Raw genomic sequence first — 27,768 nt, 5'->3', positions numbered from 1 at the left:
TTTATTTGAGAGCGACAGACAGAGAAAGAGGCAAAGAGAGAATGGGCGCACCAGGGCTTCTAGCCACTGTAATTGAACTCCAGACGCATGCTCCCCCTTGTGCATCTGGCTGATGAGGGTCCTGGGGGGAATCGAGCCTCCAACTGGAGTCCTTAGGCTTCACAGCCAAGCTCTTAACCACTAAGCCAGCTCTCAAGCCCTGAAATATTTGCTTCTTAACTTGATAATGTGACTTTTTCTTTCTTTTTTTTTAAAAAAATTTAATTTATTAATTTTCTTTTCAGCAAATACAGGCAGTTTGGTACCATTGTCTAGGCTCATCCATGATCTACCCCCTCCTATTGGACCCTCCTTGTTGATGTAACTGGGTCGTGCATTGTGAATGTGACTTTGTTTGTTTGTTTGTTTGTTCATTTTGTTTTGTTTTTCAAGGTAGGGTCTCACTCTAGCCCAGGCTGACCTGGAATTCACTATGTAATTTCTGGGTGGCCTGGAACTCATGGCGATCCACCCACCTCTGCCTCCCAAGTGCTGGGATTAAAGATGTGCGCCACCACGCCCGGTGATAATGTGACTTTTTATTAATGTTAATAATTTCAAGTTTACTCAGCTACAAGACAGCATATGCACATTAATTTTTCACCAACTTAGAATATTGTAATATTGTTTATTTTTATTTTAAATTCCTATAATTAAAATATATGGGAATTTTAGTTTTTACAAATGTGGCATTTGAAAAGCAATGCATCATTATTTTGACATTTCCATTCTTATTTTTTTTCCTTCTTTTTTGTCTTTCTCTTTCTCTCTTTTTAAAGAATTAATGTGCCATCTGGAAACCTGAGATCATGCCATAAAAGGAATTTAGGCTTTCTTTTTTTTTTTGGCAACCATTTCATAGGATATGCTGTGACTCTGCACCTTATCAGAATAATGAAGCATAATTAGAAAGGTGCATTAACTCGTAAGCTTCAAAGCATTATGTTGCAAATTCTTATGTGGGCATTATGGGAATTGAAAAATACTACTAATTTATCCCTTTGTTAAGGTGATTAATTGTATAGTTGTGGATTCCCAAACATGAAGTTACGTCACAATTATTTTATAACTAAAATGGTTCTAAGCTATTTCTAAACACTATGTGCTAGATCTTTTCAGTATTAAAGTAAGCAAGTGCAATTAGTTTATGTTTTTCAGAGGGAAAGCAGCAGTATTATGTTGCAATTAACTTGTTGTATTCTCTTCTGAATAATGTAGTCAGTGGAACTGTCAGCCAAAGGACTACTTTGGAACATTTTTTTTCAACTCTGAAAAAGTAGCAAGTTTTTAAAAATTAATTGAGAGAAAACAGCCGAAATCTTGCACTGAAAGGGTTAAGTCCACATGAAAGAATTCATTTCCACTTTAATGACCTAGCCTTGCTGGGTTAGGACGATGGGGAACATGCTTCTGACTTGCACTCCTATTGCCAATTAACACCTCCTATAACAGGTTGCTTCAGCTAGTCATTGAAGCTCAGGCAGTAGAAATAGTTTACATGCAGCTTGTTTTTCACACTAGTTGTTTAATACTCACAAAATTAAAGTATTAAAAGGTTCTTTCTTACCTTGCTGGGTATGAGATAAACAATGTAGTATTAGCTATTGGTATATGTTTGAATTCATTTATGTTCTGTTCTTGTTTTTAAAGGGATTTTAATTGAGGAAACTGAAGGTGGTCATTACATCAATTTTTATATGTTATGGTAGAACTGTTAAAATTCATATTGGTTACCATATATTTAAAGATACTCTCTCTCAACTGTTGAACGAATATTTAAGGTTTTACTATGTTTTAGAAATGATAATAACCTTCATTTTCTAATAAAGTATTTCCTCTGTTAAAAAACATTTTTTTTTAAAAATATTTTGTTCATTTTTTATTTATTTGAGAGTGACAGACACAGAGAGAAAGACAGATAGAGGGAGAGAATGGGCGCGCCAGGGCTTCCAGCCTCTGCAAACGAACTCCAGACGCGTGCGCCCCCTTGTGCATCTGGCTAACGTGGGACCTGAGGAACCGAGCCTCGAACCGGGGTCCTTAGGCTTCACAGGCAAGCGCTTAACCGCTAAGCCATCTCTCCAGCCCTTAAAAAACATTTCTAATATACCATTAAAGGTAATTCTAAAATGTAAAACCAAAAATACACCTTAAACAGGCATTATAAAAATAAGTCCTATGTAATATTTTATTATTAGCACTTTTTTACACATTTCGAGATGTTTAATGTCATTCCCCAAAGTAACTTTCTAGTATTAGCTATTTGGGGGATATTTCAATTCAGTCATACTATTTATTTTACATTTCTTTTAAGTGACACTTTGGTTCATGTTTAATCAGCAGGTATTTTAATAACATAATAAAATTGGCTTAATAATTGATAACAGTTCACACTAAGAGAAAGGTGGAGTAATATAACTAATAGTGTTAACAAATTTGTTAAAAGGCCTGAGTAGGTAACACTTTGAGGCAATAGTTTTTATGCTGTTATAATGGCAAATGCCTTTTTTATTTTATTTTATTTTTTTAGCACTTAGTCAACAAGGGCTGCCCAAGTAAAAGTTACAGCATTTATTTTTATTCTGGATCACATTTTTAACCTTCTAAATGGGGAGGGAAAAACAAGACAGAACAAAATACCTACATATTTAACCATTTTAATTTTTTTAATGCTTTTTAAAAAAAGATATTTATATATTTATTAGAGACAGAGAGTGTGTGAGAATGGCCACACTAGGGCCTCTAGTCAACTGCAAACACATGCGCCACCATGTGCATCTGGCTTATTTGGGCACTGGAGAATTGAACCTCAGTCCTTAGGTTTTGCAGGCATGCTAAGCCATCTCTACAGCCCAATTTAACCAAATTCTTCTTCTTCTTTTTCTTCTTCTTCTTTTTTTTTTTTTTTTTTTTTTTTTGAGTTAGGATCTCACTGTAGCTCAGGTTGGCCTGGAATTCACTATGTAGTCTCAGGGTGGCCTTGAACTCAGTGCAATCCTCCTACCTCTACCTCCCAAGTGCTGGGATTAAAGCCGTGTGCCACCACACCTGGCTCCAATTTAACCATTTTTAATTTGTAAACCTGAATGATAATTTCTGATTATTCATTGTACGAAGTAAGTGCGTTTGTAGAGCCCACTGTTGGTTTTACATTACTGGTTCATTAGATTTTCATGTATGAATAAAGACTAGTTACACTGTGAAGGCATATGGCTTCACTATTTACCCTGCAATTGTGTAGATAAGTGACTTATACATTGCTTCAGTTTACAGATACAGTTTCCCCCCTTTAAAATATACTTAAAGAGCCAGAATTCAATAACTTCAGAGTTAGCTGTAGGAATTGAGTGTTGCCAATTATATAACAAAAGTACTTGTTTATTGTCTTTATGAGGGATGGATGTATTTTAGTTTCATACTTAAGTTTTTTTACTTGTATGCACACAGACACGTGCATGCTAGTATCTCCTGTTGCTACCAACAGACATCAGACATAGGCTCTTGTTTTTGTGTCTGACTCACATTGGTGGCTGATAAATTGAAAAAAAGTCCAGCAGGCTTTACAAACAAGCTCCTTTAACTGCTGAGTTGGTTTCTCAGCCTCAGTTTTGTGCTATAACAAAAATATATATCTGTAAACATTCCAATTTGTATTGCTTATTTTGTTTTTTTGAGTAGGGTTTTGCTATATATCCCTTACAGGTGTGATACTAGGTAGCTCAGGTACCTAGCATCAACAGGTTGAACTTGTGGCAGTGCCTCAGTGGCACAGTGCTGGGATTTCAGACATGTTCTTCCATGCCCAGCATGCTCTCTTTCTTTTTCTCCCCCTCTCCTCCCTCCCTCCTTCCCTCCCTCCCTCCCTCTCTTCCTTCCTTCCTTCTTTCTTTTCTAGATAGGGTTTCACTGTAGCCCAGGCTAACCTGGAACTCACTTTGTAGCTTCACGCTGGACTCAAACTCATAGTGATCCTCCTACCTCTGTCTGCCTCTGGAGTGCTGGGATTAAAGGTGTGTGCCACTACACCCAGCTTCAGTTTTTAGTAGGAATAATCCCTGAGGGTCTTACTCTAGCCAAGGCTGACCTGGAATTTACTAGTTTCAGGCTGGCCTCAAACTCACAATTATTCCTCCTGCCTCTGCCTCCTGAGTGCCACCATGCCCAGCTAGTAGGAACATTTCTTTAAGTTTTAACAGTAGAGTATAAAGTCCGAGAACATTCAAATGATTTTTTAAATTTTTCTTTTCTAAGTAGTATATATGTTTTTAAAAATACATTTTATTTATTTATTTGAGAGAGAGAAAGAGGCAGAGAGAGAATGGATGTGCCAAGGCCTCCAGCCACTGCAAACAAAGCTCCAGATGCATGTGCCCCCTTGTGCATCTGTCTTACATGGGTCCTAGAGAATTGAACTGGGGTCCTTTGGCTTTGCAGGCAAGTGCCTTAACTGCTTAGCCATCTCTCCAGCCCTGTGTTTTGTTTTTTTTAGTGACACTGTGTAAAACACATGACTGAAATGCTTCACATTTATATATTTATTGAACATTTTTAGAAGTCCTGTAATGGAACATTACCACTTATCCTTGTATGTGATCAAATATGTCCACTTTAGTTGAATATAAGCATGGCCCAACAACAGTTAAATCTGACTTGAGAAAGCAGTTGTGTTCTCACTATAATAATAGAATGAATATAAGGGCAGGAAAAGTTAGAGACTGGAACTTTCTATGGGTGAGAGTGGGGAAAAAAAACAAAACAAAGCAAAGACTGCTGCTGTCATTCCTCTGGTTGTACCTTCCTGTCCTGAGACTTTTTATAGTCATTACCATGTCATTATCTTGATCACTCTTGTTTTCTGTGTTTCCCTCATTGAAACTTGGTTCTTTTTTTGAGGTAGGGTTTCACTCTAGCCCATGCTGACCTGGAATTCACTGTGGAGTCTCAGGGTTGCCTTGAACTCACAGTAACCCTTCTATCTCTTCCTCCGGAGTGCTGGAGGCGTGCCACTATACCTGGTTTCATTGGAACTCTTGACTTTCTTTTATTCCCTCTCTTCCTTTCTTCCTCCCTCCATCCCTCTGTAAAGCAAACTGGCTCCCTATCTTTTTGGCTGTGCTTCCCAGAGTACAGGGATTACAGATATTTAATTTGCTTAATATTTAAATATTTAGCTATCTTCTATGTCATTATTTTTATTTGATTAGGGTGTAGGCATCTAGTAAATGTTTCTTGAAAAAACTTCATATTTGAGACTTTTTTCATGTGTTTAGTATGTTATTGTCTTACTGATTTATTTTGAAGTACATTTAAGTAATATGTTTTATATTTATGTGATTCAATTATTTGAGCAGCTTATTTGAGAACTATTCTGCCTTGTTTTTAATCTGTCATTTGTATGCTATGATTCTAAAAGTTCTAAATATTTTGTTTTACTTATATTTCCTATACCTAATTTTACTAAGAAGGTTTGATATTGCTGTTGATTTCCCATTTGCCTACATACTATTTTATGAGTACCTCCATTACTGCATTTTGCTTTGCATAGCCCAGTGTGCCCACCTGAATTTCAGAATACATATTGAGGCACTGACGTGTTCCCCTTTCTCCATGGGCATTGTCTTAGTTATCTTCTTGTTTTTGGGAATAAATACCTGATCAGGGACAACTTAAAGAAGAAAAGGTTTCATTTCAACATACAGTTCCAAGGTACAGAAGGGAAGGCATGGTGGTAGAAACAATATGCTGGTGTCAAATCACACCAGTAGAGAGGAAGTGAGAGAGAAAACATCATGCAAGCTGGGCTATAAAACCTCAAGATATGCCTGCAGTGGCATACTTCCTCCAGCAAGGTTTTGCTTACTAAAGGTTCTATAATTTTCTGGAGCAGTGCCATCAGCTATGGATTAAGTATTCCAATACAAGTGGTTATGGTAGTCATTTTATATTCAAGCTGTATTCCATGCTTTACACCACCCCTTCTCCCCTTGCTCTTTGCTCATGATATCATGCAAAATGCATTTAGTTCAACTTTAAAAGTTTTTTTTTTTTAACCAATATCATATTCAAAGTCTCACCTGAGACTCAAGGCAATCTCATTTGATTTTACCCTGTAAAATCAAAGCACAAATTACATATTTCTACAGTATAATGGCCCAGAATAAATATTTCCTTTCCAAAAAGGAATGGATACAATGTAAGGAAAGATTGGACCACCAAAGCTAGCCCCAACCCAGCATGGGAAACACAAAATCCATTATCTACCACTCCTGATGAATCCGCTTAGTCCCAAAAGACTTGGGTAGCTTGCTGCCTGTTGTGGGCTAGATCCACTCTGAGCCTACACCTTTCCTTGGCAGGCATCCTGTTTTTGCATCTTTAATATCTTGAGGTCTATGTTGCATCATAGAATTTATATTCATCATGGTTTCATGCAGTGGCCTCACGGGGCCTTCTAGCAGGGTCTTCTATCCTGCCTTACATTGCTTAGCCTCAGTGGCTCTCTGGAACTGGGGTGCAATATTCTATGACCTCTTCAATCGTGAATTGTTCATCTTCTAAAAACCAGTATTATGTGGCAGTGCTGACAACTTCTGCCAGGTCAGGATGAACCCTGAAAGCCTCTGTATGCTGACTTTGAGAAGCAGAGATCTTCAACATTCTTTCGTTAGGCCTTTTCCTTTCAAAAGAATTCACATTCTTACTAGCTAGAGCCTACAAGGGCTGGGTCTTGCCCTTAGACATCGTTACTATGGTTTTGGTGCCAAATAGTTGGCTTATCTGTTTTTAAAAAATATTTTGTGGGCTGGAGAGATGGCTTAGCAGCTAAGCGCTTGCCTCTGAAGCTTAAGGACCCCAGTTCAAGGCTTGATTTCCCCAGAACCCACGTTAGCCAGATGCACAAGGGGGCGCATGCGTCTAGAGTTCATTTGCAGTGGCTGGAGGCCCTGGTACACCCATTCTATTTCTCTATCTTCCTCTGTCTGTTGTTGTCAAATAAATAAAAATAAAAAATATTTTATTATTTGCAAGCAGAGAGAGAGAGAGAGAGAGAGACAGACAGACAGACAGACAGACAGAGAGAATGGGTGCTCCAGGGCCTCCAGCTACTGAAAACAAACAACAGACGACACATGTGCCATGTTGTGCATCTAGCTATATTAGGGTACTGGCAAATCAAACCCAGGTCGTTAGGCTTTGCAGACAAGCATCTTAACCACTAAGCCATCTCTCCAGCCATGTTGGTTTATCTTTCTTTTTTTTTTTAATATTTTTTGTTCATTTTTTATTTATTTATTTGAGAGCAACAGACACAGAGAGGAAGACAGATAGAGGGAGAGAGAGAGAATGGGCGCACCAGGGCTTCCAGCCTCTGCAAACGAATTCCAGACGCGTGTGCCCCTTGTGCATCTGGCTAACGTGGGACCTGGGGAACTGAGCCTCAAACCGGGGTCCTTAGGCTTCACAGGCAAGCGCTTAACCACTAAGCCATCTCTCCAGCCCATGTTGGTTTATCTTTAATGTGGTAATCTCTCTAACAGTTATAGAAAAGAGGCTGCAATTTCTGTGTCTGGGACTTTAAATTTTTCATATGCATTTCTGTACTGTATGTGTATTTTTATTTATTTATCTGAGAGGGGCCGATAGAGAGAATGGACACACCACAGTCGCCAACCACTGAAAACAAACTAGATGCATGTGTCACCTTGTGCATCTGGCTTATGTGGGTCCTGGGGTATTGAACCTGGGTCTTTTGGCTTTGTAGGCAAGTGCCTTAACCGCTAAGCCATCTTCACAGCCCCCAACTTTATATTTTTCGTGTCTTTCTGTTTTCTCTCCTTACAGATCTGAAATAGAGCAGCAAAAAGATAACCATACCATGAAGTCAGTATTTTCCTATTTTAAGTTTCCTCCACCTAACATGCCAATCCATTGCTTTTAAATTCAACTTTGTTCAAATTCTTAGGACAATGGCAGAATGTAATCAGATTATTTGCCAAAATATCACATGGATTGCCTCTAAGCCAGTTTTCAGTAGGGTCCATATTCCCCTCTAAAACCTCATGAGTCATTTCTTCATTGAATGCATTTCTGTTATATCAGTTAATGTTCTCATTGCAAAATATCCAACCAAACAAAGCAGTTTAGGGAAGGAAGGAATTTATTTTAGCTTACTGTTCCAGAGGGTCAAGTAGTAGGGAAAGCATGACAGGAGCAGGAAGCTGATCTCACATTGTCATATCAGCACAGAGAAAGAGAGAAAACAGCAAGCCATGGTTGAACTATAAACCTCAAAGCCCAACCTCAGTAACATACTTCATCCAGTAAGGAGCTGCTTCCTAAACGTGCCATAAGCTTCCACAACAATGCCACTCAGGGTTACTTATTCAAACACATGAGTCTATGGGAGTCATTTTACATTCAAGTCACCACAGACATATTAACTGCTTTTGAATAGGAAGGGCACCCAAAGTTTCCAGGAGTCATTTTACAATCATGGTACCTCAGGCATATTAACTATTTTTGAGTAGGAAGGACACCCCAAGTTTTTTTTTCTTCTATTTTCCTTAATAGGAAATAGATCCAGATGGTAGAAGGGGGCTGAAGATTCTAAAATTGTAAACAATAGAAAGTTGCTTAGCTCTCAGAATAAAAGTAGGTTTGGTCATATGAAAGTGGAACAGCATGATATAGTGGAATTTGCATATTACTAGATGTCATGAGGTTGTTTTTTAGTTCCAATGTGATATTTTTTAGCCTTGAGTATATGTCAGTGTACTTGGACTGCCTCACAGGATTCTTGAAGCCATTATGTACTCACACATTTCAAATAAATACTTAAATATTATTTGTGGCTATTCACACATTTGAAATAAATTCATTCTTTTTCAAAGCTTACAACAGGAATTTTGGATCTTCTTTGATAAGATTGTGTGGCCCATAGAATGATTTGGGAAATTTTAACGTATTATATAACAGTTTTCTCCAAATTGAAACATTCCATCCTAGAGGGAAGATTCTTAAGATTGAGGAAGTAAATAGCTTACAAGTTTCAGAAAGCTCCTGAAACACCAGTCTCTTTCCGATGGTTACATAATAGTGAGGTAGCTCAAGGGATGCAGCTTTGGAAGAGTCATTACCTATCTTAGGGTGTGGACTTTCTGATATCACAGCTTCCCTTGAATAATCCATACTGGTGGAAATAACCCCTCACCCATACTCCTAGAAGTAACCCCAGCAAACTCACTGAATCACTAAGCTAGACTTGAGTGGAATCGTTTGCTTGGTGTGTTGTTCTCAGTGACTTGACTAGGATGAATGAATATTTGTTCACCCCCGGGAAAGGTAATGCAAAACAGATAAAACTTTTTTACCCCAGTGTAAAAATTTAGCGCCTGTACTATTCTAATATACTTGAATACAGTATATCCCAAACTTAGTTGACTAGGAATAAACTTTTTGGGGAGTAGTATTTACTTGCAGCTACTTTCTCTAAAGAGAGTAAAAATTCAATGCCATATTGCAGAGTAATACATTTGGCAAAACTTGGTGATATGTTGAATATAAAGACTGTAAGAATAAAGAAAAAAACCTTAGATATTTAATTCAAGACTCAAGATACTGCTCGTACAGTATGCATAAAGCCATAGGTATGATCACCAATGCATGCTTGTTATACTAGCACTTGGTAGTTGGGGGCAGGAGCATCAGAAATTCATCATCTACATTCAGTTTGAAGCCATCCTGTGCTGTATGAGGCACTGTTTTTAAAGAAAACACATTAGTTTATAGAGAATGTAATACATTTGGTTTTGGAAGATACTGGATTTGGGATGTCTTCCTTGGGAAAAAGTATGATGTTTGATATAGAACGGAACTTGATCCACATCATCTAATCAGTTATGAAATGCTTACAAATCTGAACAGCTGCTCTTTATTAACAAGTTGCAAGGAATTAATTTTTACTTTTCCAAATACCATGGACTACCACAAGACTTTTCTCATTGAACCCTAGTCTATGGTCCTTCACAATTCTTTCTATTCACCTGCCATTCTATACACTGTATAGTCTTAAGTCAGTGGCTGGGCGTGGTGACATACACCTTTAATACCAGAACTCCAGAAGCAGTGGTAGGAGGATCGTCGTGAGTTTGAGGTCACCCTGAGACTACATAGTGAATTAATTCCAGGTCAGCCTGGACTAGAGCAAGACCTTACCTTAGAAAACAAACAACAAAACAAAACAAAAAACCAATATAGTCTTAAATCAGAGGTCTTCCAGCTTCATCAAGCCTCAGAGTCATTGGAAGGTCCTATAAGACTCTTCTTTTTGCACTGTGTCCTTTCAATTTCTGATTAAGAATGGGTACTGCTAACAAGTTTGTTAGTAATACTAATGGCATTGGCCCAGGGTCAGTGCTTTGAGTACTGTTAGTCTTACTTGTATTCTGGCATTTTTTTTTTCAGGTACTTAAACATAGAGCTGTTTAGTGCTTCCACACTACTTCAAGTTCATTTTAACATTTCCCATGTGCCATGACTTTTGTCATGATCCTTTACTGGGTAAATTGGATTTTGAGAGTGAAGGACTCTCTCAAAGTGGAATTCCTTACTTAAAATCAACTGACCCGGCCGGACATGGTGGCCCACACCTTTTTAATCCTAGCACTTGGGAGGCAGAGGTAGGAGGATTGCCATGAGGTCAAGGCTACCCTGAGACTCCATAATGAAATCTAGGTCATCCTGAAATAGAGACCTTACCTCAACCCCTCCCCCCCAAAAAAGAATCAACTGACCCCAAAAGCCTGAATCCTTGAGTAGTTAGAATACTTACACTATAAGCATTTAAGCCCACATGATTATTTTCTGGGTTGGTTCCTGATTACTTCACTATCATCGAAGAAAGAGAAAACTCCCTTATGAATGGATGTGGCAGCCATCTTCCTTTTGTTCCTCAGCTTTTCTGAAGTAAAATTGACAATAGTATGATCTGTACAATGTATAATTTGCTACACGTATGTAGTGAAATGATTATCATAATCATGGTAGTTTAGAGTCTTTATATTAATCAGATTATACCTCCCCTTATGTATAATTTTACTTGGCATAACATCTTTAAGACTTATCTAAATTGTTGCTGGCAGGTTTCTTTTTTATATGGCTGTATAATATTCGTGTGTGTGTGTAGACATATAAGTATATATCTACTGTCAACATTGTTTCTGTACCTTTGCTATCATGTATAATACAGCAGTAAATATGGGAGTGTAGATTTTTTTTTTTTTGTGGTGTTGGCTTCATTTTCTTTTAGTATGTTCCTCAAAAGAAAACTTGTTGGTCCATATAATGGATCTGTTTAATATTTTGAGTCACTTGATTTTTTTTTTATTTTTATTTTTATTTTTTTGTTTTTTCGAGGTAGGGTCTTAACTCTAGCTGAGGCTGACCTGGAATTCACTCTGCATTCTCAGGGTGGCCTGGAACTCATGGGAATGAATTCCTCTGCCTCCCGAGTGCTGGGATTAAAGGTGTGTACCACCACACCCGACTGAGTCACTTGTTTCATAATGGCTATATCAGCTCATATTCCAGCTCAGTTTAGGGTTCCTTCCTCCCCATAACTTTAATTCTTTCTCTTGTCTTTAAGGGAAGGATTCCTTCACAATTCTAAAGATTATTTTGATGTTTAAGATGTCTAGAGCCATCATTGGAAGGGACTTTTAATAGTATTTTTTAATTTTAGGTTGTTTGTAGATTTTTTTGGCATTACTTAAAGAACTATTCAGAACATGACTTCTATAAACATTTCTGTTTATTTACTCAAATAATTTCTAGTAGTTAGAAAGTAGGTCACAAAGTATGTACTTTGTTCTTTTAATGGTGTATATATACATTGTTCAGTTGATTTTGTTAGATTGTATTATATTCATATTGCTATTAGTAGCACTCAATGCTTCCTTTATTACCCTTTCCAGAATTGGACATTGTGAAACTTGTTTGGTAGGGGGCAAAGTCTTTAATGTGTTAATTGTTATTTCTTAATTAAAGAAGGTCAGCTAGGGAGGCTGAACATTTTTCTTATTTCATCATGTACCTTTTTTAAAATTTTTTTAAAAATTTTTATTTATTTATTTGAAAGTGACAGAAAGAGAAAGAGGCGGAGAGAGAGAGAGAAGGGGCGTGCCAGGACCTCCAGCCACTGCAAACAAACTCCAGATGTGTGTGCCCCCTTGTGCATCTGGCTAACGTGGGTCCTGGGGAATCGAGCCTTACACCAGGGTCCTTAGGTTTCATACGCAAGTGCTTAACTGCTAAGCCATCTCTCCGGCCCTTATCATGTACCTTTTATATAATTAGTTTTTATAGTTTTGCCCATGTTTACAGTTAGGGGTTTAGAATTTTATTTTATTTTTTAGTATTTTATTTTTATTTATTTGACAGAGAAAGAGGTAGAGAGTGAGAGAATGGGCACGCCCGGGCCTCCAGCTGCTGCAAACAAACTCCAGACATGTGCGCCACCTTGTACATCTGGCTAATGTGGGTCCTGGGGAGTTGAACATGGTTCCTTTGGCTTTGCAGGCCAACGCCTTAACTGTTAAGCCATCCCTCCAGCCTGGGGTTTAGAATTTTTTAATTTACTTATTTATTGACTTATAAATAAAGCACAAATTTCTTCTGGAAGTGGGGGCTCCTGTCTGTAAGCTCAGCATTTGGGAGGCTGAGGTAGGAGCACCATGAGTTTCAAGCCAGCCTGACCTGTATCAGTCTGGACTAGAATAAGAATCTGCCTCAAAAAATAAAAATCAGCTGGGTGTGGTGGCGCATGCCTTTAATCCCAGCACTCAAAAGTCAGAGGTAGGAGGATCGCTGTGAGTTGGAGGCCACCCTGAGACTACATAGTGAATTCCAGGTCAGTGAGACCCTACCTCGAAAAACTAAATAAATAAATAAAATAAAAATAAAGGATAAGAGAAAACCAGAACTCAAAACCAAAATAAATAAATAAATAAATAAAATAAAAATAAAGGATAAGAGAAAACCAGGGCTCTTCTATTTTCTGGAACCCCTTCTTGCCTCCTCTCCAGTAAGAGCTCTGTATTCCTTTCCTCTCTGAGTCTGTCTATAATCTCTAGAACAAGATCTTGATCAGGTTTACCCTCTGTTCTGTGAATGTCATTCTTTGAATTCGCAAGTCAAGAAACTGGAAGCTGCTCAGTGGAAGCTTTGTATTTCCATGATAGTTAGGCACCCTAACTCCTGGCTGAAGCCCAACCAGGAGCATGACTCCATCAGTTTCAAAGACAGTTTAATTACTATATCATATCTGGTGCATTAGCTATGAAACTCAGAGGGTGTTTTCCAGCTTCCCACCTTCTCCATCTACTGGCAGGAGATTTTCTATCTCCATTTTTTTTTAATAGGGTCTTGTTCTAGCCCAGGCTGTCCTAGACTTTATAGTCTCAGGTTGGCCTCATACTCATGATGATCATCCTACCTCTGCCTCCTAAGTGCTGGGATTAAAGGCATGCACCACCATGCCCAGCAGAAGCCTCTTTTTTGGGTCTACTGACACCAAGTGTTATCATGATTTCTTTTTTCTTTAAGGTTTTTTTTTAAGGTTATTTATTTAATTGAGAGAGCAAGAGAAGGAGAGAGAGAGAGAGAGAGAGAAGAGAGAGAGAGAGAATGTGAATGAGTATGGGAGCACCAGGGCCTCTAGACATTGCAAATGAACTCTAGATGCATGTGGCCCCTTGAGCATCTGGCTTACGTGGGTCCTGGGGAATCGAACTGAGGTCCTTTGGCTTTGCAGACAAACATCTTAACTGCTAAGCCATCTCTCCAATAATAATGGTAGATTATTCCCCCTCCTCCCTGGTTTTTAGCCAATTTTGGGGTTAGTCAGGTCATGTTTGATCTCTAGTTACATATATACTCTCTAATCTAAGTTTCCAGGGTTTCTCTTCTATAGGGTCTTGTTGAAGGTTATTTTGAAATGGTGAGCATGTGCAAATACTGCAATCTAAGATACTCATTGCTACATGGTGTTCTAGTGTCTGTCCCATAGTTTTTTTCTCTCTTTTCTATCCTTCTCGTTGTACATTTAAATACTACCAAAACTTCACTAATTTTTTAATCAGGCTTTTTTTCTGAGAAATTTAGTCTCTAGATCAAGTGACTGAACAGGTGACTCACACTTGAGCACCTGGGAGGCTAAGGAGATTGAATCCAGACCTAGGCTGGCATAGGCGAGTAAGGGAGAGAGAAAGGTTTGGGAAGAGGAGAGTAAATATATGTTCAAAGCACTGTCATTGTTTTAGCAAATATATTATTCTTGTTCTTACTGTGTGCCAGATACTTTGCTGAGTATTCTAGGTATTGATTACATATAATGTCTAACAGAAACCATCTTCTTTCTCTAGTTTTTGTTTGTTTGTTTGTTTATTTATTTTTGTTTCTCAAGGCAGGGTCTCACTCTAGCTCAGGCTGACCTGGAATTCCCTATGTAGTCTCAGTGCGCCCTTGAACTCACAGTGATCCTCCTACCTCTGCTTCCTGAGTGCTGGGACTAAAGGTGTGTGCTACCATGCCTAGCTTTCTTTCTTTATTGGTGGCAGAAATCGCTTCTGGATTCTGGTGTTTTATATTTGCTTCTCTTTTTCTAAGTAAATATTTTCTGAAAATTTGAGAGGCTGTATTAATATATCTCCAGTGAACTATGCTTTTTTTTTTTTTTTTTTTTGAGGTATGGTTTTGCTCTAGCCCAGGCTGACCTGGAATTCACTATGTAATTTCAGGGTGGCCTCGAACTCCCGGCGATCCTCCTACCTCTACCTCTACCTCCTGAGTGCTGGGATTAAAGGCGTGTGCCACCACACCCAGCTGAGCTATGCACTTTTTTTTTTTTTTTTTTTTGTTTGTTTTTCGAGGTAGGGTCTCACTCTGGTCCAGGCTGACCTGGAATTAACTCTGTAGTCTCAGGGTGGCCTTGAACTCATGGCGATCCTCCTACCTCTGCCTCCCGAGTGCTGGGATTAAAGGCGTGCGCCACCACGCCCGGCTTGAGCTATGCACTTTTTAAGTTGCTCTGGCTCTAGGTAGTGTTTATCATCCCAACCTTAATTTTTTACTTCCTAAAACCTCTCATGACATCTGAATCACTATAGTCTTCAACTTTTTTTTTTTTTTTTTTTGCATGTGTGCATATGTGTGTGTGTGTATTTGTAGAGGCCAGAGGATAACCATGGGTGTCACCTTCAGGAACACTGCTCACCTTTGAGACAGGGTTTCTCACTGGCCTCGAGTTTACCAGTTAGGCTAGAGTAGGTGACCAGTGGTTGTATACCACCATTTCCAGCATTGTACATGGGTAGTCTGGATTGAATTTAGGTCCTTACACTTGTAAAGCAAGTCCTTTACCAACCTGAACTACCTCCTTCATCTTTTTTGTTGTTGTTGTTGTTCATTTATTTATTTATTTATTTGAGAGTGACAGAGTGAGAAAGAGGCAGAGAGAGAGACAGAGAGAGAGAGAGAATGGGCGCGCCAGGGCTTCCAGCCACTGCACTCCAGATGCGTACGCCCCCTTGTGCATCTGGCTAATGTGGATCCTGGGGACTCAAGCTTCGAAGTGGGGTCCTTATGCTTCATAGGCAAATGCTTAACTGCTAAGTCATATCTCTAGCCCTCCTTCATCTTTTTAACTTTCTAAGTGAATAAAATTATAGCACTAAAATTTTGATAATGTTAAATATTTTGGTCTGATAGTTATTTTTGTTAACCTTAAGAAAGTTTCATTCTGAGGATTCTTATGTACTTGGAAGATAAGTTATAATGGAATGTCTAATGATGATTGAGAAATTGGGTTTCCTCTGGAACCTTTTACACTTAGTGCTTCCAGTAAATATTATGCACTTTTTAAACTTAAAGTTATGGAGCAAGTGGAATATAATGTGTAATGTGTTATTTGACTTCAAAAGATATAAAAAAAAAAGGGGAGAATTTGAGCTGCTAACATGTAAATAAGGAACAGAACTATATATATTGTTAGGCAGGGAAGTTTAAGTAAAACAGTACTTAACAACTATAAGTCATTTCTCAGTGTAATTTTCCCAACTGCCTACTGTTACAAAAAGAAACAAAAAAGTCTTTTTGTGTAGTAATTGGGGCAGAATTACATTTATAAAACTGTACATTGAAAGCATCTTGAGGGTAAGGGTTATAAGTTTTTAGTTTAATCTTAAAATAAGTTTACTTTTTTCTTATTACTAACACAGGGTCTTTCAATAGAAACTTAGTATCTTCAAAGGTAGTGATTAGGATTTTGGAAACCATTTCATATTATCTACATCCACCTTAACCAGTTTGTTCACACCTGAGGCAGTTGTGCTAAATTTGATTTGTGTGGGGAGAGCAACAACTTCATTAGGTGAAGTGCAGAGTATGTTGTTCACAGTTCTCTCACCTAGGGATTAGAAGTCTTCTTCCACCTTCCCTCTCACTGTATCTTTGAATCTACAAAGCGATCCCATGTCCCTCCCTAATCTACATGCTGTCTGTAGCTAAAACTGAAGAAGCTCTGAGGATTTTAAGTAAATCACATAAATCCAAGAGCATTTTTAATTCACATTGTGGTAAGAAACATGGGTGTGGTAATTATTTTGTATTAACATTGCTGCAAAATTTATATTTTATGATTATTGGAAACTTGCCTAGGTACTAAGTTTTGACTGTTTTCTTCAGGTGGTATTTGCAAACATATTTATATGATTATTGGTGTTATAACTGAGTAAAAAGATCCTTGACATATTTTGAAGAATCTTTTAAAATAGTTGTTTATATGCCATGTAGCTCTGATTCCACCTTCTATATTCTGTGTGTTACATTAAGTGATGCTTGTGTCTAGGGGCCGCCTACAGATGCTCCTGCAGTGGACACAGCAGAACAAGTCTATATCTCTTCCTTAGCATTGCTAAAGGTGAGTATTGAGTGGACTTGCTTGTTTTAAAAAGCCTTGCCTTTCATTCTTTTTGCTTTGGCATATTTATTATCTTAATCCTCAGAGGGTACATCTGTAAAAATAGACTGATTTATTTCCACAGAAGCAAATTAGGTTATAGTTGGGAGTGAGAAAGGATTTCAATGAAATGTGCTTTTTGTCCACCTTTATTTCTCCTTACAGATGTTAAAGCATGGCCGTGCTGGAGTTCCAATGGAAGTTATGGGGCTTATGCTTGGCGAATTTGTTGATGACTACACCGTCAGAGTGATTGATGTGTTTGCTATGCCACAGTCAGGAACAGTGAGTACTTTTATTCGGCTTGCTGCAAGTAACTGTATTCCTTGCCTTCTCTTATACAAACTAACCTCAATCATTTTATATTTCCTCTTTTCAATAGTAAAGAGTAATCCTAAGATTAATAATGTAAATTTCTAGTTTGTATTGAATTAATTCATCAGTCTCTACAAATTGGAGGTTGTGCCAGTATTCCCTTTGCTCTTTCTTTTAGCCTTAATGAGAAAGCATTCTGGGTTTAAAAGTTGCATATAAAAGCAGGCTACTAGTTTGAGTTGTTTGAACATTTGCTTCAAAGATTTTCAGAAACTATATAAAGGTTGAGTATATATTAACTAGTACTCATGTCATGTTTTCATTGTTTTGAAATCTGTTCTATTTTAATGTTCTATATGTGGTGGTGAAGGACTTTTGGACTTTACCATAGTGAAAAGTTAAATAGTAGAAACAAACAAACAAAATGAACTAGAGCTAACCTTTGTTTTGCCCTGGCATGTTACTACGTACATGAATCATACTACCTTCAGGTACTGCATATTACCTAATGTATTGGTTTAGTATATATTGTTCTTTCTAGAGGTGTTTTTTTTTTTAATTTGCTTTTTTTGTTTAATACAGTAGACTGGAGTATATCAAGGTACTTTTAGATTTATAGCAAATAGTCAAAAATCAGTAATACTTTCATGTCAGGTGTTACAGTTTGTGCTGTAATCCCACTACTTAGGAAGTAGAGGCAGGAAGATCAGGAATTTAAGGTCATCCTTATCTATATGATATCTTTGAAGCCAGCCTGGGCTACATGAGACTATGTATGCATGTATGTATAAAAATAAGTGAATAAATTGTGACAGTTGTACCCACCTTCCAAAAAATGACACATTTAAGTTTTCTCACCTATTTGCTTTGTATGTATTTTTCTGGTGGATTTTATTTTTCTGCTATGTAACATTATTCTTGTTTAGATTTTCGCTTAAAAGTTTAAAAATCCCTTACTGTGAGTTTGCTTTGATAAGGTACATACTAGAGAACAAATTATATATTTAACTGATGCATATATATGTATTTGTAGGTTCCTATGATAGTAAAGTTTTTAGGCTTTATTACCATTACTTCCTTGCAAATGCTTGTTTCACAATATAAAATAGATTATTTTGACCCTTGTATCTATATAGTTCGATTAGAAAGTACTTCTTTGCATTCAAAGGTCAGTAAACTTTTCTGGAAAAGTCAAAGGTCTCTGTTGTAGACCCTATCCTCTTTTTTCTTCTCCTTTTCCCATTCCCCTCCTATCCCTTCTCTACATTCTTTTCATTCTCTCCCTCTTCATCTTCATTTTAAGATATTAAAAACAAACATACAAATGTAAAAACATTCTTAGCCCAGCAGCAGACTGCACACTCCTGTTCTCAAAGGATAAACTGTTTATTGGAATTCAATATGCCATTTGCTTTGGTGGGAAGGAAGTACTTATGTTCAACTGCTTTGTTTAGCTAGAATAGATTTAGATTCCTGATGTTAGAGCAAAGCTGTGTAGAAGCTGTAATGGCATATCTGTTGCCAGAGAGATAATGCAACCCTTTTTATTTCATCTCATTTTGATTGAGCTAACCATGTAATGAAACATTTAAATGGCTTGGTCATGTCTGTCTCAAGGAAGTTTTTTTTGTTTGTTTGTTTTTGTGACTATTTTTATATGAGGCAATAAAGCCCTCTTAAAGGTATTTGTTATTGATACAAATGTTCTACATTAACTGAATAGTTACAGTCCTTAGTAGCTATTGAAAGATGGTATTAGGAAGTATGCTTGCCTTAGGTAGGTCTATCCAGATATCATATTCAGCCAGTTATTTAGTTTTTTCTGAAAAATACATATGTAATAATAGTTGTAGGGGTCCTTAATTTTCTCTTAAATCATTAGTTAACAGCACTTTGGTACTTAAACATTTTAGGAATTTTGGCATAAGGCTTATAGTTAAGTTAAGTAGGTATCAAAACATAAAATTGTTTTGATATCCTAAAATTATATGCATAGGTACTTGAGAGAGAGATTTTTGTTCATTTGTAGTAATGATTTTTTAAGTTACCAAAAAAAAAAAAAAAAAGATCATTTTAGCTGGCCGTGGTGGCACACGCCTTTAATCCCAGCACTCAGGAGGCAGAGGTAGGAGGATCGTCATCAGTTCAAGGCCACCCTGAGACTACAGAGTTAATTCCAGGTCAGCCTGGACCAGAGTGAGACCCTACCTCAAAAAACAAAAACAAAAAATCATTTTTCTTTCTAATCTAGGGTGTCAGTGTAGAAGCAGTTGACCCAGTGTTCCAAGCCAAAATGTTAGATATGTTGAAGCAAACAGGAAGGTAAGTATTTTACATTTCATGTTTTAAAAAATAAGAAATATGTTTAGAAACATATCTTGAAGTTTATTCCAAGGGGGAGAAAAATGAATTTGGTATAAAAGGATCCTTGTTTGTTATGCATTGCCTATCTAGTGCCTCTTCCCTTCAAAATGAAAGAAATCTACTAATCAGAAAACCATGTTGTATTAGAAAAATTCTCAAATACCACATAGCAAGCTTGGGCTATAGCTTTCATCTTCTTAGCGTATGGAGTTACTGCCTTATAACTTACAATTGAAAGAGCTGGTATGCTCTGTGTATTACAAGGATACAGCTGAATAAAATTCTGAATATTTAATGTTTATAGACATAAATTTTAATAACAGACTCTAAATAACCTTAAAGTTTTTTCCTGAGTCTAATTTTCTCAATAGTTGTCATTCTCTTACTCAAATTCTTCTACTGTAGGAAAAAAAAAAACTTTAAAATTAATGTTAGCAAAAGGCTCAGCAGCTGAGCAGAATGGTGCAAATTAGTTTTTGACTGAGTTCCTAGTTCTACTGCTGGTTTAATTGATATTTAATCCTTTCACAACAGTGGATCCTGGTGTCCATTGTTAAAAATGTTCTCTTTGCCTGGAAAATCCAACTCCCAGAGCTAAGGAGTTAAAGAGTAGATATTTACTTGAATGCTAAAAGGGTAAAAACTGGCTCTGAGAAAGTGTGGTAACAAGGTGAAAAACTGAAAGCCTACCTACCACTGCTAATGTGCATCTCTTAATGATAGCACTCCTTTGTCACACTTACTCATTTCCATGTTTTCTGGATAATATGGTGTACAATTTCAGAGTTTCTAATGGTGATTTTTCACACCTATGTATTTGTCATCTCTTCTTAATTTATACCCTGTTAGTGTGTTGTTTCTTTCATCTCATAAATGTATGACTTTTTCTGTTCTGAACATCTGAATGCCCTCTTTGTTTCAGGCCAGAGATGGTTGTTGGTTGGTATCACAGTCACCCTGGCTTCGGCTGTTGGCTTTCTGGTGTGGACATCAACACTCAGCAAAGCTTTGAGGCCTTGTCGGAGAGAGCAGTGGCGGTGGTGGTGGATCCCATTCAGAGTGTCAAAGGAAAGGTAGACTCATTCCATCTTTATGACATCTGCTGCCACATCTTTCTATATGTACATGCAATAAAAATCCATCTTGATTTAAACATTATTCTTTTCAACAGAAAATCTCTTTTTACTTTATATGAATGCATACATGTCAATAAATTCGTGCTATTAGCATATAGCAAAGCATGTAGGGATTTGTTTCTAGTTTACTCATCTATTGTTATAAATGAATTTTAAAAAAATTTAATTTCATGTATTTGAAGTCATATTAAAGTCTGACATTTATTTTTATTAGTATTTAATAAATGTTACTGTACCTTCCTTAACTTTCAATTAGTAAATTTGGAATCCGCAAAATTTTAAATATGTGTATAGGGGTATGTTTGCAGACATTATGCAGGACATATTCTGGACTTGTATGATCCAAAAATTTTAGGAAAACTTGCCCCAAACATTTACTATAAACCGTTCACATACTTGGAGTGAGGACACAGATGAATGATTAAATATGCTAAATGATTCTGAAAGAGATTAACTTGCACAGCATATTGGGTTATAGTTCTTTGTTGAAATCTCTTTTGTTCTTGTTTAGTTCCTTGTCTCTCTCTCTCTCTCTCTCTCTCTCTCTCTTTTTTGTTCGTTCTTTCGTTCGTACTTTCCCCTTTTTTATTTCTTTCTTTCTAGCCCCATATGCCATTTTCCTATTTCCTGCCTCATGACAGCAGGGAGCAGCTCTATTATCACCTTCACAGAGCTGTCTGCAAATGTGAGAGGCAATTCGATTTTGCTCAACCACAGGGAGAGTGGATTAGAAAAACTACAGAACATACAGAAATTGGCTAGGTGGTTACTGCTTTAAAATACTGCTGAGGTGTCTTGTTTGAGCATGTACTTTCATTGTAGTGTAGAATAATTGTTAAAATAAAATCACAATACACTTATGGAATCCTTTTTATTCAGGTTTTTAAAAATAATTTTAAAGCACTTAGAAATAAATATTAGGTTGATATTTATCAGACCTAGAGTTTGATGGTTGTGTAGATTAGATTTACATCTGTTTACCAGCTCAAACAAACTAGACATGGTTGTTAAGACTGATCCTTTATGCTATAAATTTGAAGTTGAATGTTTTCTGCTACATTATTATGATGTAAAAAAAAACTGGGGTCTTCTTTAAAACATCCTATTAGACATAATTTAACTTTACAGAAGTAGAAACTCCTCGAACAATAGTAATAGAAACTGATATGCTAAACAATTCAGGATAGATAACTTCTGATGCTTGCTATTTTCCTATATTTCAGTTTATTCACTGCCACTTTTACTAAGTGTATTGTTAACTAATACAGATAAAGGAATTGAAGATCCTTGGTCTTTGTTTCATGAATTAAGTTACAACATATTTCCCTCATATAAAGGTATCTTTTTGGTAACATATAGGTAATTTAAATAAATAATAATTTGATTATAGGAATATGGTTATCCTCATAAAGCCCCCTATCGCAATGACTTATAAATAATAATTAATACTCAATTTCAAATATAAATTGAAATTATAATGTAAGCTATTTAACTGACTTTTAAAAATATATTTTATTTATTTGAGAGAGATAAATACAGAAATAAGCAGGTAGATAGAGAGAGAATGGGTGTGCCAGGGCCTCCAGCCACTACAAACAAACTCCAGATGCATGCAACCTCTTGTGTATCTGGCTTACATGGGTCCTGGGGAGTTGAACCTAGGTCCTTTGGCTTTGCAGGCAAGTGCCTTAACCCCTAAGCCATCTCTCCAGCCCCTTAACTGACTTTTAAGTTGTGTATAATATTGGAAGTTCCATTGTTTCTAGTTAGTTAAATTTCATATCAAAAGGAAAATTATATGTAAAAGAGTATTTGTATCATATGATCTAACAATTTTGCCTTATTTTCTAAAAGTAGTAAGATGACTATGCAATTGCGCATTGCTCTGTAGCTTTCTAGGACATGAAAAGTATTGTTGAAAAGATTAATATAATTATATGCCATTGGTGAGTCTCAGTGCCTGTGCTTGTTTGCCTTGCATATAAATCTATATACTTACATCTCCTGAGTGACCAATTCTTGGTGCTGTTCCACCTGCAGAGTGTCTTGGTTGTAATTTAGAGTTCTTTCAGTGTCAGGACCTGTCATGTTTGACATCGGTCTCAGTGCTACTAATTTATGATTAGTGTGTCCTAGTTCATTCATTAAATTTAAGAATATAAATTTATGAGAATGAAGAATAGCATTGTATTCTCTCTTCTGTAACTTATCAAAACTCAAAATATCTAAGGAAATGATTAGATTAAGAATTCAATTGATAGTCTATATGTAAATGACTGAAATTGGGTTTTATGTTTATATTTTTAAACCATTCTCCTTTATATTTTTTAAGTTTTATAAATCCCAGTATAACCATGGAGTTTTGAATAACCATGGATTCTTTCTTTATAATCTAAATTCATTCACAATAAATTTGATTTGGGTGACTTGATTATATTTTTATTGAACACTTGCTCTATGCTGAGTAATACAGCAATCCTAGAAATAGACATAATTGCTATTATATCATAAATGAAATGTTAAAATTATAGAAATTAGGGTCAAAGCTAAATATATAAAGTTACCATTTGTTCTTTACTTTATAGGATGTGTAGCCCAAGCAAGCAACTCAGGAGTGGAAAGTGAACACCAGAGGTCATTGCATAGCCCTTTCTTAAGTTAGTATGTGACAAGATGTCATTCCTTTTAGCCTCCTTCAGCCCAAGTTAGGGAAAAGAGCTATTCATTTTCTCTAAATTCTCATAGCAATTCATATTGTTATAATAGGTATTAATTGATATTTCCATATAATATGGGTTTTATTAATATTGTATTGGACTTATTCCCTTTAACTTTTGTGGCACCCCTAGCACCAAACAGTAAAACCAACATTAATAAAATACTATATAGTAAAAAAATATGTATCACTCATTAAACTATACAGTGATTTTTTTTGTCTTGCTTTGTTTTGTTTTTTGTTTTCTGAGGTAGGGTCTCACTGTAGCTCAGGCTGACCTGGAATTCACTATGTGGTCTCAGGGTGGCCTTGAACTCATAGTGATCCTCCTACTCTGCCTCCTGAGTGCTGGCATTAAAGACATGCACCACCATGCCCTGCTCAGTGAAAATATTTTTAACTGATGCAGCTATAAAAATCTTTTTTGCAAGTTGCATTCATAAATAAGTGTAGAGTAAGATCATAGAAATCACCAATGAGCTCTACTCTAATCAATGAAATACCTTTCAAGATTCTGGTTCAGTTTTCTTTCTTTTCTTTTCCTTCCTTCCTTCCTTCCTTCCTTCCTTCCTTCCTCCCTTCCTTCCTTCCTTCCTTCCTTCCTTCCTTCCTCCCTCCTCCTTCCTCCTTCCCTCCCTCCTCCTTCTCCTCCTTTCCTTCCTCCCTCCTCCTTCCTCCTTCCCTCCCTCCTCCTTCTCCCTCCATTCTCCTCCTCCCTCCTCCTCTCTCCCTTCCTCCCTTCCTCCCTCCTCCTTCCTTCCTTCCTTCCTTTCTTTCTTTCTTTCTTTTTTGCAAAATACACATTGAAATATTTTATACTTGGGTCCTGAATTTGCATAGTGGGAACCTCTTGTTTGATTTTTGTTATATAGTCAACCTACAACTGAACTTTGTCCAGCAGCAGATTTAGAAGTTAATTCAACTGGTGCCATGGATAAACTTTCACAGAAGGAAAGAGATCTGGGTATGGTGGTGTTAAGAATCTATGTGAGTGTGAAGCTAGTGTGGAGTTAAAGAGTGAATTCCAGTTCAGTTTGGGCTAGAGTAGGACCACTACCTGGGAAACAAACATAAAGGTCATTTTGGATTTTATATAAAAGAAAGTTTGTCATTTTTAAATTGTTGGAAAAATACTGCCTTAGAGAGTTTATTTTACTTTGAATAGATTCCCGTTCTTAAAATGTACAGATGCTCTTTACTATTAACTCCAAGCAATCATGGTGCCTATTTTTTTGTTTTGAAAACATAGAATCCATTACCATTTATTCTAAATATATCAACCACTGGCTAAGATTTCTTTTAAACATGTTTATTTATTCTTAGGTGAAATAGTCAATGGGCTTTTAAAAAATGGAATGTTTATCTAATTACATATCACCAGCAGGTATCTCTTAAGAATATCTGATATGGCTGTAGCTAATGATAAAACATAATCTTTGTAACTTTGAGATGATAATTCATATACATTTAGTGTCACTAGTGAGCAGAGCAATATTCTGCCAGTTACATGTTAATATAAATTGTATACTAAGGTAGTGCAAAATAAACTGATTATGTTGCTTATTTCTATAAGTAGTGAATTGGTTCCTAGAGACAAATAATTCAACAAATACTTCTTGTATGTGCCAATATTCAGTAAAGCATATTTTATAGCAGATATAACAAATAGAAGTTGTACCATGTGAAAAGATGTAGAAAGAATGCCATGTGGTACTTACCTCTTTGTTCATTCTTTTTTCACAGATAATAGATTTTAAAATGAGTAGTGTTATTATTAATGTTTTTCAGTCAGCTTTCCAAGGATAGGGCTCTGGAATGTGTCATCACAAATGTAGAAGGAATGAGTTAGAGTCAATGTTCTACGAGCTCAACTATTATTTTTACACATCTAGAAGGTTATGTCTTTTTTTAGGAGGCAGGGTAAATGTATTTTCACATTAGTTTTAAGTTACTAGTAGTTTAAAATACTCATAAAAGTTTTATGTTAAGATTTTTTTTGTTTTACATTGTTCTTTTTTTTTTTGGTTTTTAAAGGTAGGGTCTCACTCTGGTTCAGGCTGACCTGGAATTCATTCTGGCGTCTCAGGGTGGCCTCGAACTCATGGTGATCCTCCTACCTATGCCTCCCGAGTGCTTGGATTAAAGGCGTGTGCCACCACACCCGGCACATTGTTCTTTAAGAATATGTGAGGGGGCTGGAGAGACGGCGTAGCAGTTAAGGCGTTTGCCTGCAAAGCTAAAGGACTTCAGTTCTATTCCCCAGTACCCATGTAAACCAGATGCCCAAGGTGGCCCATGTGTCTGGAGTTTGTTTGCAGTGGCTGGAGGCCCTGGTGTGGCTATTCTCTCTTTCTCTGCCTCTTTCCCTCTATCATTCTCTCAAATAAATAAATAAAAGTTTAACAAAATGTAGGGAGAGAGCATAAAGTAATGGAGAGTACAAGCTTTGAGTTGATCTTGAATTAACATCCCATTTTTATAGCATGACCTTAAGTTACTTAATTTTCTTTAGCTTCAGTTTAGTACCCATCTCCTAGTAGTATGTCTATCCTTGGGTGATATACATAGTCATTAGTGTGTATTATCACCTATACATGTTGATTTCAGTATAAATGTCACATAGGAAGTATGTGATGACACTTTATTTTAAAAAATATATTTTAAAGAACTAAGAACTAAGCTTTAAAAAAAAGAACAGAAATAATTCTGGAAATTCTGCTAAGAAGTCTGAGTTAATCCCTAACTTGTTCACATTTAGGAAGGTGATAGTAAGGATTACAAAAGAAAGACTTTTTCCCTAAATGGGGAGGGGGGATTGTCTCAGTTAATTTTTATTGAAGATGTAACATTTTCAAAACTTCACTTGGGCATGTTGACAAAAAGGAAGGTGGATACAGTATAGTAGAACTCTTACCTGCAAAGTTGTCCATGTATTGCACATAAACACTATGTTTAGTTATCTTCATGCTGTCTCCCCCACAAGATTAGGACTTGTTCAAGGGGAGAAAAAAAATCACATCTTGGAATAAACATAGTATTTGGCTAAAAGAGTTTATAAATCAAGGAGGGAATGTATGTCAGTGTCTATTAGAAAGTTTTATTTAGGTTTTAGCATATCATACTACAGCTAACTTTGAAGCACTAGTGTTTTTATCAAGTTAGCAGCCACAGGGTCATTTATTTTTTAAACTATTTGTATGTATTGAGGGAAACAGAGACAAACAGGCAGATAGAAAGAGAGTGAGTATGGGATTGCCAGGGCCTTCTGCCACAGCAAATAAACTCCAAAACACATGCACTACTTTGTGCATCTGGCTTTATGTGCGACAAATGAACTCCATAACACATTCACTACTTTGTGCATCTGGCTTTATGTGTGTACTGGGGAATTGAACCTAGGCCATCAGGCTTTATGAGCAAGCTGTTTCAACTGCTAGGCTATCTCTCCAGCTCTCATTTATTAAATATGTAAAATGTGAGGTTAACAAGGTCAGATAAGCAGCTTAATTGTTGACATTGGTTTAGAATTTGAACCTTGCATTATTAGAGGAGATCTCAAATTTGGCATGTTATTTGCCTTCTGAAAAGGTTAAATACATTCCATGGGCCTACTATTTATGAAATTGCTCATTTGCTTCCTGTTTTCTTGTAACTCTCAGAAATTGTGACAATGCATATGAAAATAATGTAGGCGCTAGTACATTGCCTATACTGTTTGTGATTTAAAAAAAAAACTTTATAGGATTTATTTTTTTTTAATTTTTTATTTATTTATTTGAGAGAGACAGACACACAGAGAGAAAGACAGATAGAGGGAGAGAGAGAGAATGGGCGTGCCAGGGCTTCCAGCCTCTGCAAACGAACTCCAGACGCGTGCGCCCCCTTGTGCATCTGGCTAACGTGGGACCTGGGGAACCGAGCCTCGAACCGGGGTCCTTAGGCTTCACAGGCAAGCGCTTAACCGCTAAGCCATCTCTCCAGCCCTAGGATTTATTTTATAATCAGTTTCAGCCAGGACTTTAAAAGCACTTTTATACTTATAATGTAATACTGAAAGGATAAATGTTAGAGGTGAATGTTTCAAGTAGAATTCCTTTTTTTTTTCTTTTTTCTTTTTTTGAGGTAGAGTTTTGATCTATAGCCCAGGCTGACCTACAGTTCACTATGTAGTCTCAGGTTAGCCT

General features: G+C 36.8%; 1 protein-coding gene across 3 annotated transcripts in view; it reads left to right on the top strand.

Moving 5' to 3' along the window:
• The window catches only part of Psmd14 (proteasome 26S subunit, non-ATPase 14), a 109,508-nt gene that overhangs the window by 49,591 nt on the left and 32,149 nt on the right, over positions 1–27,768 (top strand). For all 3 annotated transcript variants that reach the window (XM_045147432.1, XM_004651881.2, XM_045147433.1), the window contains 4 exons: positions 16,943–17,014; positions 17,219–17,338; positions 19,620–19,690; positions 20,655–20,805. In XM_045147432.1, coding sequence (XP_045003367.1) covers positions 16,943–17,014; positions 17,219–17,338; positions 19,620–19,690; positions 20,655–20,805 — 414 coding nt within the window. The remainder of the gene's footprint in view (positions 1–16,942; positions 17,015–17,218; positions 17,339–19,619; positions 19,691–20,654; positions 20,806–27,768) is intronic.

Source organism: Jaculus jaculus, chromosome 4, assembly GCF_020740685.1.
Source record: "Jaculus jaculus isolate mJacJac1 chromosome 4, mJacJac1.mat.Y.cur, whole genome shotgun sequence".
Taxonomy (NCBI): domain Eukaryota; kingdom Metazoa; phylum Chordata; class Mammalia; order Rodentia; family Dipodidae; genus Jaculus; species Jaculus jaculus.
Note: the sequence above shows the minus strand (reverse complement) of the source record. Positions and strands in the feature narration are given on the sequence as shown.